Here is a 23,148-nt window from a genome sequence, read left to right as displayed (position 1 = left end):
AGCAGAGAAAAGGACGGAATACTCCCTAGCTCATGCTATGAAGCCACCATATCCCTGATACCAAAACCAGCTAAAGACAGCACAAAAAAAGAAAATTACAGACCTATATCCCTCATGAACATAGATGCAAAAATCCTCAACAAAATTCTAGCCAATACAACTCAACAACATATCAAAAAAATAATCCACCACGGCCAAGTGGGATTTATACCAAGTATTGAAGGTTGGTTCAACATTAGAAAAATAATTAATGTAATCCACCATATAAATAAAACAAAAGACAAAAACCACATGATCTCATCAATTGATGCAGAAAAGGCATTTGACAAAGTCCAGCACCCATTCATGATAAAAACCCTCAGCAAAATAGGAACAGAAGGAAAATTCCTCAACATAATAAAGGGCATTTATACAAAGTCAACAGACAACATCATCCTAAATAGTGGGACCATGAAAGCATTTGCCTTGAGAATAGGAACCAGACAAAGATGCCCTTTATCACCACTCTTATTCAACACTGTGTTGGAGGTCCTAGACAGAGCAGTTAGGCTGGATAAAGAAATAAAAGGCATCCAAACTGGGAAGGAAGAAGTAAAATTATCTCTATTTGCAGACGACATGATCTTAGACACAGAAAACCCTACGGAAATCTCCAGAAAACTACTGAAACCAATAGAAGAGTTCAGCAGAGTATTAGGTAACAAGATAAACATAAAAAAATCAGTTGGATTCCTCTACATCAACAAAAAGAACATCAAAGAGGAAATCACCAAATCAATACCATTCACAGTAGCCTCTAAGAAGGTAAAACACTTAGGAATAAGTCTTACCAAAGATGTAGAAGACCCAAACAAAGAAAACTTCAAGGTACTACTGCAAGAAACCAAAAGGGACCTACATAAGTGGGAAAACAAACCTTGCTCATGGATAGGAAGACTTAGCATAGTAAAAATGTCTATTCTACAAAAAGCCATCGATACATTTAATGCAATTCCAATCCAAATGCCAATGACATTTTTTAATGTGATGGAGAAACAAATCACCACCTTCATATGGAAGGGAAAGAAGCCTCGGATAAGTAAAGCATTTCCGAAAAAGAAGAACAAAGTGGGAGGCCTCACTCTACCTGATTTTAGAACTTATTATACTGCCACAGTAGTCAAAACAGCCTGGTATTGGTACAACAACAGGCACATAGACCAATGGAACACAATTGAGAATCCAGATATAAATCCATCCACATAGGAGCAGCTGATATTTGACAAAGGCCCAGTGTCAGTTAATTGTTGAAAAGATAGCCTTTTTAACAAATGGTGATGGCATAAATGGATATCCATCTGCAAAAAAATGAAACAGGACCCATACCTCACACCACGCAGAAAAACTCCAAATGGACCAAAGACCTAAACATGAAGTCTAAAACGATAAAGATCATGGAAGAAAAAATAGGGACAACATTAGGGCCCCTAATAAAAGACATAAACAGAATACAAAACACTACTAAAAATGCCGAAGAGAAGCCAGATCACTGGGAGCATCTAAAAATCAAACACCTACATTCATCTAAAGACTTCAATAAAAGAGTAAAAAGACCACCTACAGACTGGGAAAAAATTTTCAACTATGACACCTCCAACCAGTGCCTGATCTCTAAAATCTACATGATTCTGCTAAAACTCAACCACAAAAAGACAAACAACCCAATTAAAAATTGGGCAAAGAATATGAACAGGCACTTCACTAAAGAAGACATTCAGGTGGCTAACAGATACATGAGGAAGATTTCTCAATTATTAGCCATTACAGAAATGCAAATCAAAACTACAATGAGATTCCATCTCACTCAAAAAAGTCTGGCATTAATCCAAAAAACACAAAAGGATAAATGTTGCAGAGGCTGTGAAGAGATTGGAACACTTCTACACTGCTGGTGGAAATGTAAAACGGTACAACCACTTTGGAAATCCATCTGTCACTTTCTTAAAAAGCTAGAAATAGGACTATCATACGATCCAGAAATCCCACTCCTCAGAATATATCCTAGAGAAATAAGAGCCTTTACACGAACAGATATATGCACACCCATGTTTATTGCAGCACTGTCTACAATAGCAAAAAGATGGAAGCAACCAAGGTGCCCAACAGTGGACAAATGGATAAATAAATTATGGTATATTCACACAACAGAATACTAATCAACAATAAAGAACAGTGAGGAATCTGTGAAACATTTCATAACATGGAGAAACCTGGAAGACATTACACTGAATGAAATTAGTCAGTTGCAAGAGGACAATATTGTATAAGACCACTATTATAAGATGTTGAGCAATGGTTTAAACTGAGAAGAACACATTCTTTTGTGATCATGAGAGTGAGGAGGGAGGGAGGATGGGAGAGGGATATTTACTAATTAGTTGATAAGAACTATTTTAGATGAAGGGAAGGACAACACTTAATACAAAGGAGGTCAGCACAACTGGACTAAACGAAAAGCAAAGAAGTTTCCTGAATAAACTGAATGCTTCGAAGGTCAGTGAAGCAGGGGCAGAGGTTTGGGGACCATGATTTCAGGGGACATCTAAGTCAATTGGCATAATAAAATCTATTAAGAAAACATTCTGCATCCCACTTTGAAGTATGGCGTCTGGGGTCTTAAATGTTAGCAAGCGGCCATCTAAAATGCATCAGTGAGTCTCAACCTACCTGGACCAAAGGAGAATGAAGAACAGCAAGCACACAAGGTAATTACAACCTCAATAGACAGAAAGGGCTGCATGAACTAGGGACTACATGTTCTTGAGACCAGAAGAATTAGATGGTGCCGGGCCACAACAGATGACTGCCCTGACAGGGAACACAACAGAGAACCCCTGAGGGATTCAGTGGGATGCAGACTCCAAATTCTTATAAAAAGACCAGACTTAATGGTCTGACTGAGACTAGAAGGGCCCCAGTGGTCATGGTCCCCAAACCTTCTGTAGGCCCAGGACAGGAACCATTCCCAAAGCCAACCCATCAGACATGGATTGAACTGGACAATGGTTTGGAGAGAGATGCTGATGAGGAGCGAGCTACTTGCATCAGTTGGACACTTGAGACTAGGTTGACACCTCCTGTCTTTAAGGGAGATGGGACAGTAGAGGGGGTTAGAAGCTGGCAAAATGGTCACGAAAAGAGAGACTGGAAGGAGAGAGCGGGCTGTCTCATTAGGCAGAGAGTAATTGGAAGTATGTAGTAAGGTGTGCATAAGTTTATATGTGAGAGACTGACTTGATTTGTAATCTTTCACTTAAAGCACAATAAAAATTATTAAAAAAAAAAGGTCCTCCAAAAGAATTCCGAATCTTCATTATAAACAAAGAGATTCAAAAACCCCAATCCTGGCATAATTTGTTCTAAAAAATCAAATGTTACTTAAGTTGTATGAGGTTAAAAAAATAAAAAGTAAATTTTGTGAAAGAGAAAACTGTGAATAGTTTAGGGAAATATTTTGCATTTTGTGGTTTAGAAGTGAAGTAGCCCTTACAACATTTTGATGCTCAATCTGTTATACTGGCCTGACTTCTTACAACATAGTTAAACTTTGGTATGCGTGAAGGATGGAGAATAATTTCATTTTAATATTTCATTACGTTTTGGCTCCAGCATTTCAATTCCTAAAACTACCAGTCAGTCATGTAAATACTCACACAGGTAAGCACTCTCTGGGGTAATGTAAGAACCTTTGGACATTTTATTTCCATTTGAAGTACAAAAAATATTGTTGAGTCATTTAATTGATGCATCTCAAAGGGTGACACTTCCATCATTAAATTCATTGGAACCTTAATCATAATTCGGAGAGTAGAGTCTGCATCTCCAGAGATGCTACAAGAATAATCACCCATGTAAAAATAGGATTTACAGACCCAGGTCTTCAGGGGAAAAAAATCCCAAAAGTATAACCTGATTGGGGAGAATTTAAATGTGTAGAAATTCTCTTTTTTTAAATCATGACCTCCAAAATAGGCAAACCTTTCGAATGTGTAATTTTAAGTTATACCTATCAGATGACATCTGAACTCGCTCCCAATGGACCAGGAATACTGATTTCAGAACAAATCATTGAAAGTTTAATTCAAATACATATAAAGCAGGGTTCTCACCTGTTACGGATTGAATTGTGTCCCTCACAAACATAAGTTGAAGTTCAAACCCCTGTACTTATGAATGTGACTCTGTTTGTAAATAGATTCTATGAAGATGTTATCAGTTAGATTAATATGAGATTTCATTGGAGTAGGGTGGGTCACACTGGTGATCTTATAAGAGAGAAGATACACACAGAGAAAGAGAGAGAGATGAAGGGTGCCATGTGATGCTGCAGTAGAAACTCAGGAATTCTGGAGGTATTAGGAGCTAGGAGAGGAGTAGAACAGATCTGCATCAAAGCCTCAGAAAGAATCAACACAGTTGATACCCTGATGCTGAACCTCTGCTCCAGAAGTGAGACTAACTTTCTGTTGTTTAAAGCCACCTATTTTGCAGAATTTTCTTATCGCAACCCGAGGAAACTAATATTTCACACTAGCAGTAAGAGTCTTGAGTTTTTCATGAAAAGAGTTTTCAGACAGACAAACTGGTAAAATCTGTATTGAACATGAAAATAAAGGAAGAATAAAAAAAATTAAAGGAGTAGCTTGAAAATCTAGGAATTCTAAGTCTTATCACACAGCCCTTTCTGAGGAAAACACTACCAACTGTTTCTTTTTACAAAAAGCTTCAAGGAACTCTGTTCCTGTGGGAGGAGGAAATTCTATCACTTGGAAATAGTCATAAAGAGAATGAAAATTTGTAGGAATTGCAGAGTTCTGGTGGCCTTCTTTATATTTTCTGCTCCCACCACCTTAGTGTTATACCTTATATTTCCAGGGAACTCAATAGTCCCAGGTTTAAAAAAAATTAAATTTCCCAGCATTCTTTGAAAATTAATGTGGCCTTTATAAGATACAAGTTAAAGTCATTAAGTGAGACATACAGGAAGTGAGATGATTCAATTGGAAGCCAAACTCCGTTTTACCTTCCTCTTCGATGTTTCTCTAGATCTCAGATAAAATGTTCAGAGCTCCAACAGCCATCCTGTGACCACAATCATACCACAAGAATGGAAGTCAAGAGATTAGAAGTTGAGAGTCCTACTCTGTTCCTTTTCAAGATGCTTAAGCAATTAAGAGCCCTTGGCAGTTCCATGCACATTTGAGGATTGATTTTTCCATTTTTGTAAAGAAAGCTGTTGGAATTTTGGGGGGGAGGAATTTTCTTGAATTTATAAATTGCTTTACGTAGTATTGACATCTTGACAATACTGAGTCTTCCAATCCCTGAGCCTGAAATGTTCTTCCATTTATTTAAGTCATCTTTAATCAATTTTAGTACCCTTTGCACCATTCTCTACACAAGTCTTTCTAAGATTATTCCTAGGGATTATATTCTTTTAGATGATATGGTAAAAGGGAGTTTTTTTTTTCTTTGTTTCCTCTTTAGTATGTTCATTGTTGATTTAGAAAAACTCAAATTACATGCATGAGCACAAGAAAATTTTTCCCAGAGATAATCTTAAAGTTTTAAATCTTAAAACAAAACTATCCCCTGAAGTCTTCCATGAACTAAAAAATAGATTATTTTAATTAGTAAATTACCTCTGCTCTGAGCATTCTACTCTTTTGAAGAATTATCTTTGTGAGATTAAATTTAGAAATGGTAACTCAAAACATTGTATAGGAAACTTAGGCAGCAGTTAGTTTAAGATAATGATGGTAGAATAATGTGGTAAGGTAACTAGCAAAATGGTAGCACAATTTGAATAATGTAACCAATGTCACTGAAATGTACATGTAGAAATTATTAAAATGATGTATCTTTGGCTCAGCATACTTTCCCCAAAATAAAGAAATTAAAAAATAATAATAACATGGAAATCAAGAGTTAATAATTACTGAGTAGAAGAATTCGGTGTCCATAAGCTTTTGGGACTCAATTCAGTCAACTTACTCTGTATTTCTTTCATAAACAGAAAATCAAAACTCTACCTTGTTAAGGTCACAGTTCTTTTAGATCTTTGTTACTATCAGCCCGCAAACCACCTTAATTACGCTTCGAAATGTATGCTGAAGGATTCTGTGGCATATCCCAGTTCTCCTTCAGGCAGCTCAGTCTTGACAGAAATGAAAATTGTTACATACATCGATGGTTCCCCACTGCCTAATTTTCCTGTGTAATCAATGCCTATTGTCAAAAATCACATAAGTGTTCTATTTACAAGTCAAAACACCGTACCTCAATTTTTAAAAAACATTTCATACAATTTGCTTCCCAATACCCATTAAAGTGTACTTAAATTAACAATTACTATATTTCATTCCGAAGCAATTTTTAGAAATAAATATTTCTAGACTGGAATATAATTATAGATATAAATTTCATTTTGGAATTCATTTTAAGGAAACGATTAAAAATTCACTGTAACTTATACTGCAAGAAGAATTCTATACAATTATCTCAACATTAAATCTGATTATAAAACTCAGTGCAAAATTCCTATAATAATTCTAAAATAAGAAGTTATACTTTGTAGAATAAAATGCTGGGTAGTGATTATCGGAGTCTAAAGCTTTATAAAAACAAAAAAATTATAGTAAACCAATGAAGACAAAAGGTGATGGTATGGCAATAGAGAAAAGAAAGGAAATGTGGGACTATTTTATTTATGACAAAGTCCTCATGGAACATTCACCAAAATAGAAAACATTCTAGCACAAAACAAGCTGCGATACATTTCAGAGGACTTATATCATACGGAAATATGTATGAGAATATTAACATGCAGCTACAAAATTTGAATAAACAAGTAACTATACACTCCCCAATCATTTACAAATTAAACGACACAGTTCTTAATAAGTTATGGATCAAAGAAAAAATCACAATGAAAATTAGAATATATTGTGTACAGTAATATAGTAAAAAAACTAAAATTCATTGGATGCAGCTTAGATAGTGCTTAGAGAGAAATATATATCTTTAATTGTCAATATTAGAAAATAGGAAAGATTATTAAAAAATGAACTAGCTTCTATCTCAAGAACTTAGAAAGGAAAGAGTAAAATTAACCCAGAGAATATTGTAGAATTGAAACAGTTAATATAAAAGAAAAATCATTAACATAGAAATTAATCTTAAAAGTAGAGAAAATACATAAAACTAGGAGTTGCTTTTTGACAAGACTAATAAAATGAATGTGTCTAGCAAAATGGATTTAAAAAAATAAGAGGAAAACAAACTGAGATTTGCTAGAGAAAAAAGTGCCATCACGGCACATTCTGTATATTCTAAAAGGATAATAAAAGGATATTATAAATGAATACATGCCAATATTTTTGTCAACTGACAAGAAGTGGAGGAAAACTTTGAAAAATACAACTTTCTGAACACAAATATACAAAATCAAAAAACATAATAACATGATGCCTGTTAAATTAAATGACATTTTACTATCTCCTCCCCCTCCAAAAAAATCAATTCGCATATAGCTTTATCAATGAATTCTACTCACCATTTCAGCAAAAGATACTTTTGGGACAAAAGGAAATTAAAATACTTTCAAACTCATTTCGTGTAACAGCATAACTCTTAAGCAAAGATGAAAAAAGGAGTTACGAGGTTTTGTAAAAATTCATCAACATAGCCACAAAATTTCTCAAGTATTATTTAGCAATTCAAATACAGCCATATATTTAAAAAATCTAATATGACGAAGTAGGTTTTATTTTAAGAATAAAAGCTGGGCTAATGTTTGAAATAAATTGATGTAATTCAACTGACTACAGTAAGCACCGTAGCCTTTTGCTTGCCACTCTTTTGAAGAGTAGTGTCTATTTTGGTTATCTTGCATTCCCTCCCATTATATGTTGTGTGTGTGAAAGAGAGAACATGACTCCAGTTCATATATTTTTAAATACAGAAAAACAATAATTTAGGAGCTGTACGAAATGAACTATATCCAAGGAGCCTCATCCATACCTGATATGGATTTAGAAATTGAAGTCCTGAACTTCAAGCTGATGCCATGGTGAGATAAGATGTTGATGAAGAGGATGAATGTGCCTGCTTGTGTGAGTATGTGTGTTATTGTGACCATAGGTAAACCAGTAAAAATTGTATTTCTAAAGGTGGACACAATATCTTCTATCTTATGCTTTTCTTCATGTTATATTAACGCTGCCCAAAGATATGGAGTCAATTTCTTCACCCTTATCAATCTGGACAATTGTATGGTTGCCTTGATCTCTAGAATATGACAGAACATTGAGCCATTTGGGGGGATAGCCCTTACCTAGCATGGCAGCTTCTGCCTTCTCCCTCTGAGAGGCATGAGTAGCCATTTTAGGATTCTAACAAGCTTGCTGGAGAAACCTTATCTACATAGGTCTGCATGGACTACAAAACAAATGTAATTAATACTCTGTTACACTGTTGCACAATTAGACAAATAGTTGAACAAAATTGAACACAGAGTCTAGAAATAGAACCACACATACATGTTCATGTATTTTCAACAAAGTTTCATTAAATTCAATAGAGAAGAGAAAGACTTTCAAGGAATGCGTATTCAAACAACTGGATATCCGTATTAAAAAAAGAATCATGTGAATCCAGCCTACATTACATCCTAGACAGATGAACCATGCCATCTCTCTGCAGCAAAGACACAAAAAACTAAATAAAACAGATACAGATATCAATCCTGGAACTTTAACCATCAAATGAAGGGATAAGGAATCAGGTCAAATACTGAATGAAAGAAGATATTGACAGAAAACAGAGAACTAGGAAAGACATAAAGTGGAGGTCCCCTGTCAACTAATATGGAACAGTGCTGCCACCTTGAAGCATAGCCAACAATGACCCCAGGCAGGGAAGACAGGAAGGAACTTCATGGAGCTCACAACAGGATACAGAATACTTTATAACCAGAAAAACAAGCTTTTTCACACCTCACCCTTCTGCCCCATATGCTACTTCCTACCATTTATCTGGACACCCTCCCAGCTGCCAAGGCCATAGCATCCCTGATACTCAGGCACACCTCCACCACAGACTCCCATTGCACATGTCTTCCCACCAATTGACAAACAGCTGAATGGTGGTAAGTAAGCCTGGACCACACCACGTTTGAATCCCCCACCCATCTGGTGAGAAGCTGTGAATGCTCCCACAACTCTGGACCAGTATTGGAAGGCAAATAGCATGCACCCAGGCCACCTTCACCCACCTCACCAAATCAGTGTAGAAAGATGTGGCCTTCCCCTGACTGTTGCTGCTCTGCCCACCAGACAAGGTGGTGAGAGCTATCGTTTTCACAACAAGCAGGCAGCAAGCACGTCCAGCCTATCCATCATGACATCAAAACAAAAGAGAAAAACAGGATGAAACAAACAAATATACAATCAATAAATAAAGAAAAAAAGACCCTAATGTCTCAGACACAGCAGGAAAAGAGGGCTTCAGCAAGTGACCAAAATAAAGAATCAGATGAAGTTCTGGTAGAGGAAAAAGCAGTGGAACTACCTGATAATTCAAAATAGTAATATTTAGAGCTCTCCAAGGCATTAGGAAAGAGATACAGAAAAAAACACAAGGAAAAAAATACACAAAATCATCAAAAAAAAAAAAAAAGAACAAAAGAAAACAAAGCCTAAAAAAGGGAAAACACAGACAAAAATATGGAAGAATTCAGGCAAATAATACAAGAATAAAACAATCACACTAAATAAACAATCAGAAATCGTGAGAAAAGGCAACTAGAAATCAGAAAGATAATAAAATTTCAGAAATAGACAACTTAATAGAGGGCTTAAGAAGCAAATTTGAAACAATGGAAGACAGAATCAGTGATATTGAAGACAAATATATGGATACCACTTTGAGGAAAAATTAGAGAAGACAAAGAAGAAAAATTAAGAATTATGTGGGACACAATCAAGAGGAAAAATTTGCACATTATTGGAGTTCCAGAACAGGGGGAGAATGTGGAAAACACAGAGAAGATTGTTGAAGATGTGCTGACAGAAAACTTCCAAAATAGCATGATAGAAGAAAAAGTGATGATCCAGTAAGCTCAAAGAAGCCTATATAGGATGGACTCCAAAAGAAGTTACTGTGATATATCATTACTACACTTGCCAAAACCAAAGATAAGGAAAGAATCCTGAAAGCAGCTCTAGAAAAAAACAAAAAGTCCCTTACAAAGGGAAAAAATAAGATTAAACTATGATTACTTGGCAAAAGTAATGCAGGCAAGAAATTGATGGGACGACATATATATATATATATAATTGACAGCCAAGAATAATATATCCAACAAAACTCTCCAATAAAATAGGAAAATTAGTACTTATCCAGATAAAAAGAAATTCGTGGAATTCTAAAAAAAAAAAAACCAAACTTACAAGAAACATTAAAGGGAGACCTTTTGTTAGAGAACCAACATTAAACAATAACCGGAGTCTAGGACATAGGTAAGCATCAGCCAGATACCAACCTAGGTAAGAACTCTCAATACTAAAATAAAGCTAAAGACTCAGAAAGTAAAACAGAAACGTCAGTCAATAAATGATGACAATGTCAAAACAATAAAAAGGAGAATAAATGGGTAGGTATAGAACTTTCAGATGGAGAGGAACTCAAAGCAATATCAGGTAATAAACAACTGATTCAGACTAAGGAAGATAAGGGTAAAATTCAAGGAAACCACAAAGAAACTTAATAAACCTAACCAGCCAAATAAAAAAAACAAAAAAATAATAAAGAGTAAACACAAAATCTACCGTAACGAAAGAAGAAAAGAAAATCCACAAACAAAAGGAACTTGGCATGGGAAAGTAAGAGGCACAAAGAAAACGTCAGCACCACAGAAGAAAAGCACAGTATGACAGCAATAAATTCACACCCATGTGTCAATAATTACACTGAATGTAAATAGCTTAAAAGCACACATAAAGAGACAGAGAGTGGCAGAATGAATTAAAAAAAAAAAAGATTCATCAATATGCTGCCCACAAGAGACATATCACTGACAAAAACACATAATATACTGAAAATTAAAAACAGAAAAAATATATCAAGCAAACAGTAACCAAAAAAGAGTAGAACTGGCAATATTACTCTCAGGTAAAATTTAAGGCAAAATTGAACAGAAAGACAAGGGAGGACATTATACAATGATTAAAATGACAATCAAATATCATCTATACACTCAATGACTGGGTTCCAAAATACATAAAACCAACTCTAAGACCATAAAAAAAAAAAAAAAAGAGCATGGAGAAGAGAAATACTCCGTTCCACAATAATAGTGGAAGACTTCAACACACCACTATATAAAAGACAGAACATCTAGAAAGAAACACAGCAAAAATACAGAAGATCTAAAGGCCATGATCACCCAACTTGACCTCGGAGACATATATAGAACACTCCACCAAACAGCAGCAAAGTGGATATTTTTTACAACACACATGAAACATTCTTCAGAATAGACCACATTTTAGGCCAAAAAATGCCCTCAATAAAATCCAAAATATTAAAATAATACAAAACATTCTGTCTAATCACAACACCATAGAAGTAGAAATCAACAAAAAGAAGAGCAAGGGAAAAAATTAAATACATGAAACCTGAATAACATCTTGCTTGAAAAGCACTGACTAATAGAAGAAATCAAAGAGGAAATCAAAAAATTCCTAGCATTAAATGAGAATGTAAAGATATCATATCAAAGCCTTTGAGACACAGCAAAGGCAGTGTTCAGAGGTCAATTTATAGCAATAAATGCAAACATCAAAATAGAAGAACACACCAAAATAAAAATGATAGCTGTATGAGAATAACAAAAAGAGGCCACAGTCAACAGAAGAAAGGAAGTAACAAAGATTAGAGCAGAAATAAATGAAATATCTGGAAAAAAAAAAAAAAACAGAAAGAATCAACAAGACCAAAACTTTGTTGTTTGAAACAATCAAAAAATTCAGTAAACAACTGGACAAACTAACAAAAGAAAAATAGGAGAGGAAACAAATAACCCAAACAAGATGAGAAGAGAGGCATTACAACAAACCTTGCTAAAATAAAGATCATAACAGAACACTACGAAAAATAGTACTCCAACGAATTCGAGAAACTAGAGGAAAGAGATAAATTTCTAGAAACACACTACCTACCTAAATGAACAAAAACTGAGATAGAAAATCTGAAAAATACATAACAAGAAAAGAGATTGAATGGGGTTCAAAACAAAACAAAACAAAAACTCCCAACAATTAAAAGCCCTGGCCTGGACGGCTTCACTGAAGAATTCTACCAAATATTCGAGAAGAACTCACACCAGTGCTATTCAAACTATTTCAGAGCAAAGAAATGAAGGAAATCTCCCAAAATTCATTCTATAAAGCCAGTAAAACCCTGGTACCAAAGCCAGGAAAACACACAAATATAAAAAATAAAACATAAAAGCAAAAATGCTCAGCAAAATTCTAGCCAATAAAATTCAGCATCGTATTAAAAAAGTAACACAACACTACCAAGTGGGATTCATACTATGTATACAAGGATGGTTCGACATTAGAAAATCAATCAACATAATCCATCATACAAAAAGAACGAAAGAAAAAAATCTCATGATAATGCCAATTGACAATTGATAATGCCCAACACTTATTCCTGATAAAAAAAAAAAAGCCCTCAGTAAAATAGGAATAGTAGAGAAATTTGAGGAACATCTATATCAAACCAGAAGCCAGCATCATTCTCAATGGATACAGGCTGAAAGCATTCCCCCTGAGAACACAAACAAGACATGGAGGCCCTTATCATCACTCCTATTTAACCTTGTGCTGGAAGTCCTAGCTAAAGCAATAAGGCAAGAAAAAGAAATAATGGCACCCAAATTGAAAAGGAATTGGTAAAATGATTCCTGTTCACAGATGATATGATCCTACACACAGACAACACCAAATATTCTTTAAGGAAACTACTGGAATAAGAAAACCTAAACAATATTCTTTAAGGATACACGCATACATAGTTAAACTATTTTTAACTATGATTTAAAAGTTAGGATTGGGGTTACTTCTGAGGAGGGGTGAAGAAATGGCATCAGAGGAGTGCAATCGGGTAGTTTCAACGACGTCAATAGTATTCTAGGTAAGAGGCTATGAGATTTATAAATAATTGCATGTTGCCAGATATACACGAAAAAGTACAAACTAAAATCTAAAAATAAGAAAAGCTCTAAAATCTTTTAGTTAGAAAAGTAAACTCTTGTTAAGCACAGATAATGTTCCATATTACACTGGGAAAATTCTTTCTGCTTTCTGGTTTTGGGATGTTCCTGGATGGACTGTAGACTGAGAAAAATTTATTTTTTTTACATAAAATTGAAAAACAAAATTTTGTTTTTACCAAAACAAATGATTTCTAAGTCTCTATGTAAAAATGTATTTTAGTTTAATACAACTTTTAGGGAACATGCTGCTTATGGAAAATAACACATTTCTTTCCATATCTTCAATTTCATGGAGATAAAATCAGAAGCTCTATCTAATATTTTAAGAATCACAAAAAATGCACATAATAACTAATGAGGAAAACATAAATGTTTATAACCTAGATTAATGTTATTTTCAAATACAAAGTGAAAGAGTAGTATCTGTCCTCTAATCAAGAACTAGATTGAGTTTTCTTCATCAATGACATCCCATCTACAAAATTGCTCACTGATGGGGTCTCAAACCAAACACAATTTCATGTCCCACTAAAATAGGCAGAATTATAAATATGTAGACATTCCCCAGAGGAACAGAAGTAATCTTAAACACAAAATGCACAGTGGAGCTAAAAAAAGCTGTTGTGCTCATACAATAATGAACAGTAAAATCTTAAAACCACACCCTTGGTCTCAAAAATTTGTTCTAAGAACTGGGTAAATCGTTTTCTCATTAATTTGAATGATAGAAAAATTTTTAAAGTAACTTGTTTTTTTCTATCTTTAAAAGGAAATAATTTTTTTTCTAAGCCCTGTTTCAGTATATTCTGAGAAAAATAAAATGACAATGCTAGCTTAGTTTTATTTTTAATTATAACAGGAAAAATACTTATGGATTTTATCCAACCTCCAGAATGTCTCTATTACTTTCATTCTAATGTAAAAGATAATTTATTCTACATTTTGGATGTCTTTGCATCAATAAAGGGAAGTATTCCTAGAGAATCCATTGAATTGACTTAATTGTTCATTGTGATAGTTTATTGCCTATTTCTTGTTTTAGAATTAGCAATGATATTTTCAGTGTGGACACAAATTCTTATTCTACACGTGGTTAACTTTCCACTCCAGGTTTTTTCCATAGCATTTTTCATCTCAGAGTTTCTCAAAGTGTATATCAAAGGATTCAACATGGGAGTAATAATTGTATAAACCACAGTCATAGATTTGTCAACGGGAAAGTTGGAAACAGGTCTAACATACATGAAAATACAGGGAACAAAGAAGAGGACAACCACTGTGATGTGGGAGCTGCAGGTAGACAGGGCTTTGTGCCTTCCCTCCTGACTGTGAGTCTTCAGGGACTTTAGGATGGCCCCATAGGAGATTAGTAGAAGGATAAAAATTACCATACAGATGGCTCCATCATTGGCAACAACAGTGAGCACTATAAAATAGGTTTCAGAGCAAGCAAGTTCCAATAATGGGTACAGGTCACACATGAAGTGATCAATGACATTGGGGCCACAGAAGGGGAGTCTGTGCACAAAGAGAAGTTGGATCACAGAGTGCAAAAATCCTCCAACCCAGGCCGCCACTGGCAACAAAATGCAAACCTGTCGATTCATGATGATTAAGTAATGCAGTGGCTTACAGATGGCCACATAGCGATCATAGGCCATTGCCACCGGAAGAAAGATCTCAGAGCCACCAAATAAGTGCATTATAAAGAGCTGGCCCATGCAAGCTGGGAAGGAAATAGTCTTTTTATCACAGAGTAAGTCTAGAATCATTTTGGGCGAAATGGCGGTGGAATAAACAGCATCCATGAGTGACAGATAGGCAAGGAAGAAGTACATGGGGGAGCCCAGGGAGGGGCTGACAACAACGGTCAAGACAACGAGCAGGTTGCCCACCATTGTCACAATGTAAATGAACAAAAACATAACAATTAACACTTTTTGGCCAACAGGATCCTGCGTGAGCCCCAGGAGGACAAATTCTGTTACACTGTTACTGTATCCCATTTACTCTTCTATAAGACCTAATTCAGAGATGAGAGCTCAGAAGACCAAGACCTGTAATGAAATCATGAACACCACTGTGAATATGTCCATTAGGTCATGGAGCTCTTCTTCACTATTAATCTTGTTCAGTGGCTTATTCGTAAAAAACATTTAGAAATATCTACTGAGTTTCTCTTTCAAAGATCCCAGTATGTCTTCCCTTAACAATTCTACTTCCTCTCAGATGACTGGATTGGGCCTATGAATAAGAGCTTCTACCTCTAAATCTTAGTGGACCTTCTATAGAGAAGATAAGTCAGAGGTCCAACAGTCTTTCATTCATTTAATACTCCTTTTATAAAACATGACAGTTCTTGGCACAGACGTCAGCAATGACAAAGAGGGAAAGGATTTCTGCTTTCAAGAAACATTCTCTAGTGGCGAAGATAAACTGTAAACAAATGAACTGACATAGAATCAGTACTTAGAGTTGGTAATATTTGTGGTGAGTCCCTTTACAATATGATCTACATACCACCAAAAATAACCCCTCTTCAGGAATATCTCACGAAATATTATGATATTCCACTATTAGAAATTTGGTACTTCCTGCCTCAAATGTTTTTCTGTCTTTATGACTCTCTCCTTCAATTTGAAGAGGCTGAACTTTGAAATGTATCAGATAACTACAAAATTTTTTAGTACATTCTTACCTGCAGCAATTATTTGGACATAGATTGTCTCTTTTTAAAGGTCTGTAATGCCTTCCATTTTCTCTTTGCTTATCCCACAACTCCTAACATACTTCTATACTCTATTGAAATACAGTCAGTACTTTGAGTTGGTAGTATTAGTATTTGTGGTGAGTACCCTTACAATATGATCTATATTTTCAGCAAACATTTTTGAACCGAAGTTAACTGACACATAGCAATTAACAACTAGTACATTAGCAGCCAGCATTTTTCAAATCCATGGCAGGTGAGCTGGGTAGCCATGGGGGAGAAAATAGAGGCTGTAAAGAGAGGTAGAGGACAACGGAAGAGGGCTTTATATACAATACTTCTTAAGCACTGAGAGTGATCAGAATCAGAACTTCAATCTCCACATTCCGAAAAGCAACATACATAAAGGAAAAATCCAAACTCAGTGTAAGAAGGTATGAGTTTTAGTTATTTTCTACATTTAGTCTCAAATCTGTCTCAATTTACTCGTTGAAAAATAAAGATTCAAACTAGATGATCTTAGAATCCTTTCTAGTCCAACTGTCTGTGATACTATCAGTGAAACCCCATCTTATTTTATTCTGCTGGATGTTTCTATTTATATATTTGTAACTAAACAACAATCTCCAAGCTCATCAATGTTACTTTAAAAAATGCTAGCCAGTGTTGGAATTTGACCATTCAAGTGACCAAATAATGGTTAGCTTTCTCACTCAGTGTGCACCTGTTTAAGGCCCAGGACACCCTTGGAAAGAGCGCACAGCACAGTGGTGAATAATGCGTACTCTGGGGCAACACTGTCTGTGTTTGAATTCCACCTTCACCGCTTACTGTCTCTGTGACCTTGTGCAAATTCATAAACCTCTTTGTGCCTCAGTTTCATAATTTGTAAAATAGGGAAACCAGTCATACATATCTCTGAAATTTGTGTGTGTGTGTTTTTACATGTAAAGTGCCTAGAGTGCTGCTGGATCCTGATAAAGAATCAATAAACAATAGCTTTTTATTATTGTTCTTGAATGTTTTTATGTGGACATTTGATCAGAACAAATCATCTGGATCTTTGTCACATTAGGAATAAGTGTATTACTTATAAAAAGATGTTATATATCTATAACTCAGAGACACACATTTTTGGACACTGAATAAAACTGTACTTTATAAGAATTATCTATTTTGTTGAATATGTATCATAATATCTACCTGTCACGGTATGTATATTGATAAAAGTTAAGCAGAAAAAAAGGAAAAACTTGCACCCACGCATCAGATGGAGACCTAAACAGTAGAAAATGAAAGAAAAGAAGAATTAAATCAAGAAGCAGAGAAGTTGTACTTAAGGAATTAATATACACAGGTAATGGGGATGTTAATGTGTTAAGTGAGGATAGCTTTCTTAAGAAATCTCCAGAAAGACTTCTTGTACTGAAAGAGTGCTGGAAGGTCAACCTCTGAGACCCTGAACTTAGGAGGCTTCTTGGGAAACCATTACAAATAAACACAGAGCCCATCCTAGAAAATAAAGAATAAACGATGAAAGGAAAGGAAGGGGAGTAGGGAGACGAGAGTAAAAAAAAAAAAAAAAAAGAAGAGCAGAGGAGAGAAGACAGGAAGAAAGGAGAGAAGGAAAAAGAAAGGAAAGGAAGGAAAACAGGAAAAAGAAAAGAAAATTCAAGGAGAAAAAAAAAGAAGAATGCTGATCCCCCAGAGGCCCTCGCATTTATGGTTAAAGACAAACTCAAATAAGAGAGAATAGACATATATAGATAGAAACACGATCTTTAGGGTTATTCATTCTTGCAAAAAAATTGCTGAATTGCTACTCCTCAAATGTAGACAAGCTGATATCATCTTATTGATTTGCTTGAAGTGAAAGAACCTGTTCAGAAGAACTTTGAGCTTTCTTTTAGAAACCAGGTGTAAAGAGCACTCTGTATGTCTGGGTGATTCAAGAGTTCTATCATTTTTGAAGCTGTAGATTAATAAAGGCACAGCTGTTGATGAATATAATGGTAAAGATAGTTTATATCTAATTGTTTTTTAACTACTTTTTTTCTGCAAGGCCTAGTGCCCTTAATGTTATTAATAATCAATGCTGGATTTCACTGAAATAAATATATTATTGGCCAGCTAAGTTATTTCCATGTAAAACAACCAGTATGTGAAGTATCCACTATAGTCTAAGTCCTCAAAGATTTGATACTATAAAGACTAAAATAATTACTAGGCTGTCAACTTAAACCTCTAAGTTTACACCTTTCTAGAAAAAAATCTTTTAATTAATATTTATAAGAACATGGCTTTTTACAAATAGAAATTAGAATGTCATAGTAACAAAAATAACCTCTACATTGCATTACAATTGCAGTTTTGTATGTTGAATCGATTTGATGGCACTGGATTACTGGGTATGTCTAAGTGGCAGTAGGCAAGGTACTTCCTCATTTCCAGTTTCTTTTTGAATAAATAAAAAAAGGTATATATATGTATACCTCATTATGGTTGTCATAATTTTGTATATATACAAAAAGATATACATATGTATGTATATATATATACATAAAGGTTGTTGTCATAATTTAAAATATTCATGCTTAAGAACACATATCAAACTTCCAGACATAACATTTTTTTTTTACACCCTGACACACTTGATGTAATACATACTTTCTAGTTCAGATACAGAGCCTGGGTGGTACAGTGGTTAAGAGTATGGCTGTTACCCAAAAGGTCGGCCGTTTGAATCCACCAGCTGCTCCCTGGAAGCTCTATGGGGCATTTCTACTCTGTCCTTCAGGGTTGCTATGAGTTAAAATCCACTTGACAGCAATGGGTTTGGTTTTTGATTTAGCTCAAATACATCGAAATCAATTATACATCTTTATTAACATATCACATATCCTATGAACCAAGATTACAAACCTACTGACTTCCTTGTAATGCATAGCATGCCTCTTTTGTTATCTGGCAAATGGACAGTAAACGTCTATCTGATAAAATACTAAAGGGAAATACACTGTGTAGGTTCTGGTTAATTTCTGTGTTTCTCTTGCTTAATTTTACCAATTAGCAATTAATCTAATGAAATATTTTTAACAAGCTAGCTCTATTTCTGTATATCACGTAAAATTTTTAATGAGTGTCCTCTGTCAGATGTTTCAAAATCTCACCTCTTGGTCCTTGTCATTAGTCCTGAAAATCAGGGCTTCTTTCATTGAGAGTAATTGTAGATACCTCACGTATTTATCTGAAATCACAGAACACATGGCAATGTGCATCTAATCAGTGGGCCCAGAAATAGTTCCAAGTCGCTGCACTCTTCACACTTCCACACAAGCTGCCCATCATACCATTTTTTTTTCCAGATAACTGTAGAAGTATATATGTGGATACCTGGAACACGAAGACATTTAAAAGTAACAGTAAAAAGTTGAACGTTCTCACCTGTTGGGAAAATGTGCTAGAAGAGCAATGAAGATGCTATGTTTGCGTGACTATGTAAAAACTGGGCAAAATAATGGAAATTAACCTGGCAAAGCCTATTATTTAGTGACACAAAAAAAGAAAAAATCATTGAAATTAGTTATTTGAATTTTTCTTTTTTTAATCAATTACGATGAAGCAACCAAAATTTACTTTACTTTGAGGATTTAGGGTAATACTTACATCCTTAGTCATTAATTCTGTACCTAACAAGGTAAAGGCTGGGATTTAACTTCCTGGAAAAGCCAATGACAGAGCTTCTCACAGATAGGAACAGAACTTTTCAGACATTCAGTCATTCAAAAAGCATATCCAAAGACCATTTCTTTCCTCATTAGAAGAATGCCCCTACATCTCTCCAATCTCACTCCAGAAAATCATGACTTTTCAGATTCCTACAAGCAATGAGAGATATGTATCAAGAGAAAATATGACAGGAAACCATCTACAGGACTAAATGCCAATGAAAGAGAGTCTCCAGCCTGGACAGGAATTTGAATTTTTAGAAATCTTCTGGGTCATTCTCTTAGGAAATAATTCTTCCATTTATATGTGCAGACATAGTGTGTGGCTTTTTACATCATCACTGTTTTAAATGAAAGACAATGCAAGTTCATTATAAATTTGTTTGTTAAATATTTGCAAGAAATTCAAATGAAGTTACCTCTCCTGGACAGTTTTCTTCCCTAGACAATCCCTAGAGAAAAAAGTCTTGAGTCTTGCCAAGAAAAAGTCACAAACAAGTATGAGAAAAGTCTGTAACGTGAACAGAAAATTCTAAAAGTGAATAATAAATTATGAGTTTTATATTAATAAATCTTTAGATAAAGTAGATAATATTTATTCCAAAATGAAGGGAGAACAAGCCCCAAATTCTCTTGACTAACCATGTTCCTAGCAAAGGAAGGTCTTACTCTGACTGTTCGAGCCATTATAACCAATAAACCCTATGGCTCACAGGCAGAGATCATTGGGACTAGGTAAGTTACTGAAATTTACCTTCCAATTCTTGAAACTGCAGATAACCACAGTTCTGCTGTTCTGGGCTGGAGTAGATGTTGTTGATCTAAGCCTGAATCTAGGTCAGCTGGAGGCATAATGATCTATTTCTCAAACACAATCAGCAATTGCTTTCATGAATAGTCACAACATGAAGATTTAATTCTTGATCCAAGAGGATGTGTCTTAACTTAAGCACTTTACTCTCAGTTGGACCAAGACTCATCTTGACTAGGACTTCAAACTGGAACCTTAACTTAAAAAGCTAAATTTCACTTGCGTGTATGGCTCCTTTACACAAAATTGATACACTTTATCAACTAACCCTGAAGGTTGCCATAACCTTGAAGTTTATAGTTATAATGACCAATTAATAATTATATTTATAATTCAAAAGTTTTTAGTTGAGTTTTCTGTCATTTGCAACCAAAAGCATCCTAACTGAAACACTCTGATCTTAAATGGATATATGAGTTTAGGTTAGTTTATGTGTATGAGTGTGTTTTTGAGCAGTATCACTTGATTTTAATTTTTACATTATAATCTGTCTTATTATCAACAACAGTTCATTACTCTTTCAAAATTTAACTGCAATTTCCATATTGTTCTGCTTCCAAATGAACTTTTAGAATCAGAGAAATGTTAGGCATAGCTATATGTGGAAAGAAGTGAAATATATATTTACATTTCTCCTCAAGGACTGACTTAGCATACTATCACAATTCTGTGAGATAAAATTTTGACATGGTCACACTCAGAGTAAGTTAATTCATTACAATCTTCGGACAGTCCATAGTATGTTAAATATCCTTTGCTAACACTACAATTCAGATGTATCAATTCTTCTTCTTCTTTGTACAGCTTTTGCATTAGGAAGCCATAATCCTAGTGCTCAGATAACTTTGGAAATGTCTATTGCATGAATATTTGCACACGGAGAGACTGGCGGAAGCCTAATACTGCCACCCAGTGACGAACACTAGGAAGCGGGAATCAAAAATTCCCTGATACACTCGTAACATGCGTGCTATTTGAAGGACAACTAGTGTAAGGTCATTGGGTTTCATAAGGACACAAGGAAATGACACCATGAGTGCCCTTTACATCATGCTTGATGTCAGAAGGTCATCCATTAAAAGACTGAGCAGCATAACAAAACTCCTTAATAAAAACAAAATTGTACGTACAGATATATGGCCACAGGGAAGTGGCTCAGGGGAAGTATATCATATTCATAAGTATAATTTTCTGAACAAATGAAACCTCTGGCAAGATTTCCATTTCTGTTGCTTAGTGATATGAACGCAATGCTAACTTCCTGAAAGAAAAACAAAATTCTTTGCTTTCAAAAGAGAGTTCTTAAATAGAAGGGTGTGGCATAATATTCAAAGAGCTCAGCCGCCAACCCACGAGTCAGTATTTTGAATCCACCAGCTGCTCCTTGGAAACTCTATGGAACAGTCCTGCTCTGTCCTGTAGAGTAGCTAGGAGTCAGAATAAACTCAATGGCAATGAATTTGGTTTCTTTTGGGGGGGTGGGGAACAGGTATAAATAACATTAAAAATATTTGACTACTGGAAGGGTGTGTTTTAGTGGCAGAGAAATAAACAACAAAAAAAGTAGAAGACAAGGTTGATTCTTTTAAAGATGTATAAAACAACATATTAACAGGAAAAAAAATTAAATTTGTACTTAAAATAATTAATAAGTTATGCTGGCAGAATATTTTACCAGTTTGGAGAAAATAGGTATAGATATTCTCTCACCACAAATAAAAATAAATTCTAGATGGGTTGAAAATAGAATTATTTGAAAAGTTATTTATAAAACAAAGCAAAACAAAAGAAGATTAAAATGTATAAAGTCAATGAAAGAGAATGGAATTCTCCAAGTATAAGTAAATGAAGAATTCAAAAAGTTAAAGAATTTTTAAATAGAACATCTGTATATAGAAACACTCATAGTATGAAAAACATGGTAACATAAACATTTGTAGCAAATATCAAGGAAAACTGGTACATATATTTAATACATGAAGAGTTCATCAAAATTCATCACTAAAAATTCTGATTCCAATAGACTGAGAGTTCAAAAATATAAATAATTTACAAAGTTTCTGAGGTGAATTCTATACCCCACACATTGCACAAGAAAGAGAGAGCACAAAAATAATTAACTTTTCCATCTTCAGGTAACTTATAAATTGTGAACATAAATAGATAATTAACTAAAATTTTTATCTCATCACTTGATATAACTATGCAAATTTGAAAATCGACTGAATAGCCAAAAGTGGAGGATGTAGTTACGTTAACTCAGTCCAAACAAATGTTTGATATTATTTGATGAATAGTGTTAGGAAGGGTTGAGGTGGTATAAGAAATAGCCATGGAATAATACTAGAGATAAATACCAGGATACAAAGTCATGCATACAGTGTGCTTTACCGTGAAATGGGTCCAATCCCTATCATCGCATTAAAAATTTTTTTTTTTTTTTTATCATCGCATTAGACCATCATAAAATAAGACTAAATAGGGGAGGCAGGAACCACGAGTGTGTTTGACCACAAGTTTCCTACTGTAACAGGGGCAGATAATGTTTTAAGCCTGATTCAAAAAAGATATGTTC

At 34.7% G+C, this 23,148-nt stretch overlaps 1 protein-coding gene across 1 annotated transcript; it reads right to left on the bottom strand.

Annotated features, from left to right (window-relative positions):
- Positions 1-9,712: 9,712 nt before the first annotated feature.
- On the bottom strand, positions 9,713-18,972 carry LOC100653820 (olfactory receptor 4A5-like). Its single transcript, XM_023542577.2, has one exon. The coding sequence runs from the start codon at positions 15,328-15,330 to the stop codon at positions 14,344-14,346; it is 987 nt and encodes a 328-aa protein (XP_023398345.2). The 5' UTR covers positions 15,331-18,972; the 3' UTR covers positions 9,713-14,343.
- Between the last annotated feature and the right edge of the window lie 4,176 nt (positions 18,973-23,148).

Source organism: Loxodonta africana, unplaced genomic scaffold (assembly GCF_030014295.1).
Source record: "Loxodonta africana isolate mLoxAfr1 unplaced genomic scaffold, mLoxAfr1.hap2 scaffold_29, whole genome shotgun sequence".
Taxonomy (NCBI): domain Eukaryota; kingdom Metazoa; phylum Chordata; class Mammalia; order Proboscidea; family Elephantidae; genus Loxodonta; species Loxodonta africana.
The sequence above is the reverse complement of the archived record's forward strand: the minus strand, read 5'-3'. Positions and strand labels throughout refer to the sequence as shown.

What these genes read in the sequence shown, in the direction of transcription:
- LOC100653820 (XM_023542577.2), bottom strand. Translation starts at nt 15,330, where the DNA reads ATGGGATACAGTAACAGTGTAACAGAATTTGTCCTCCTGGGGCTCACG.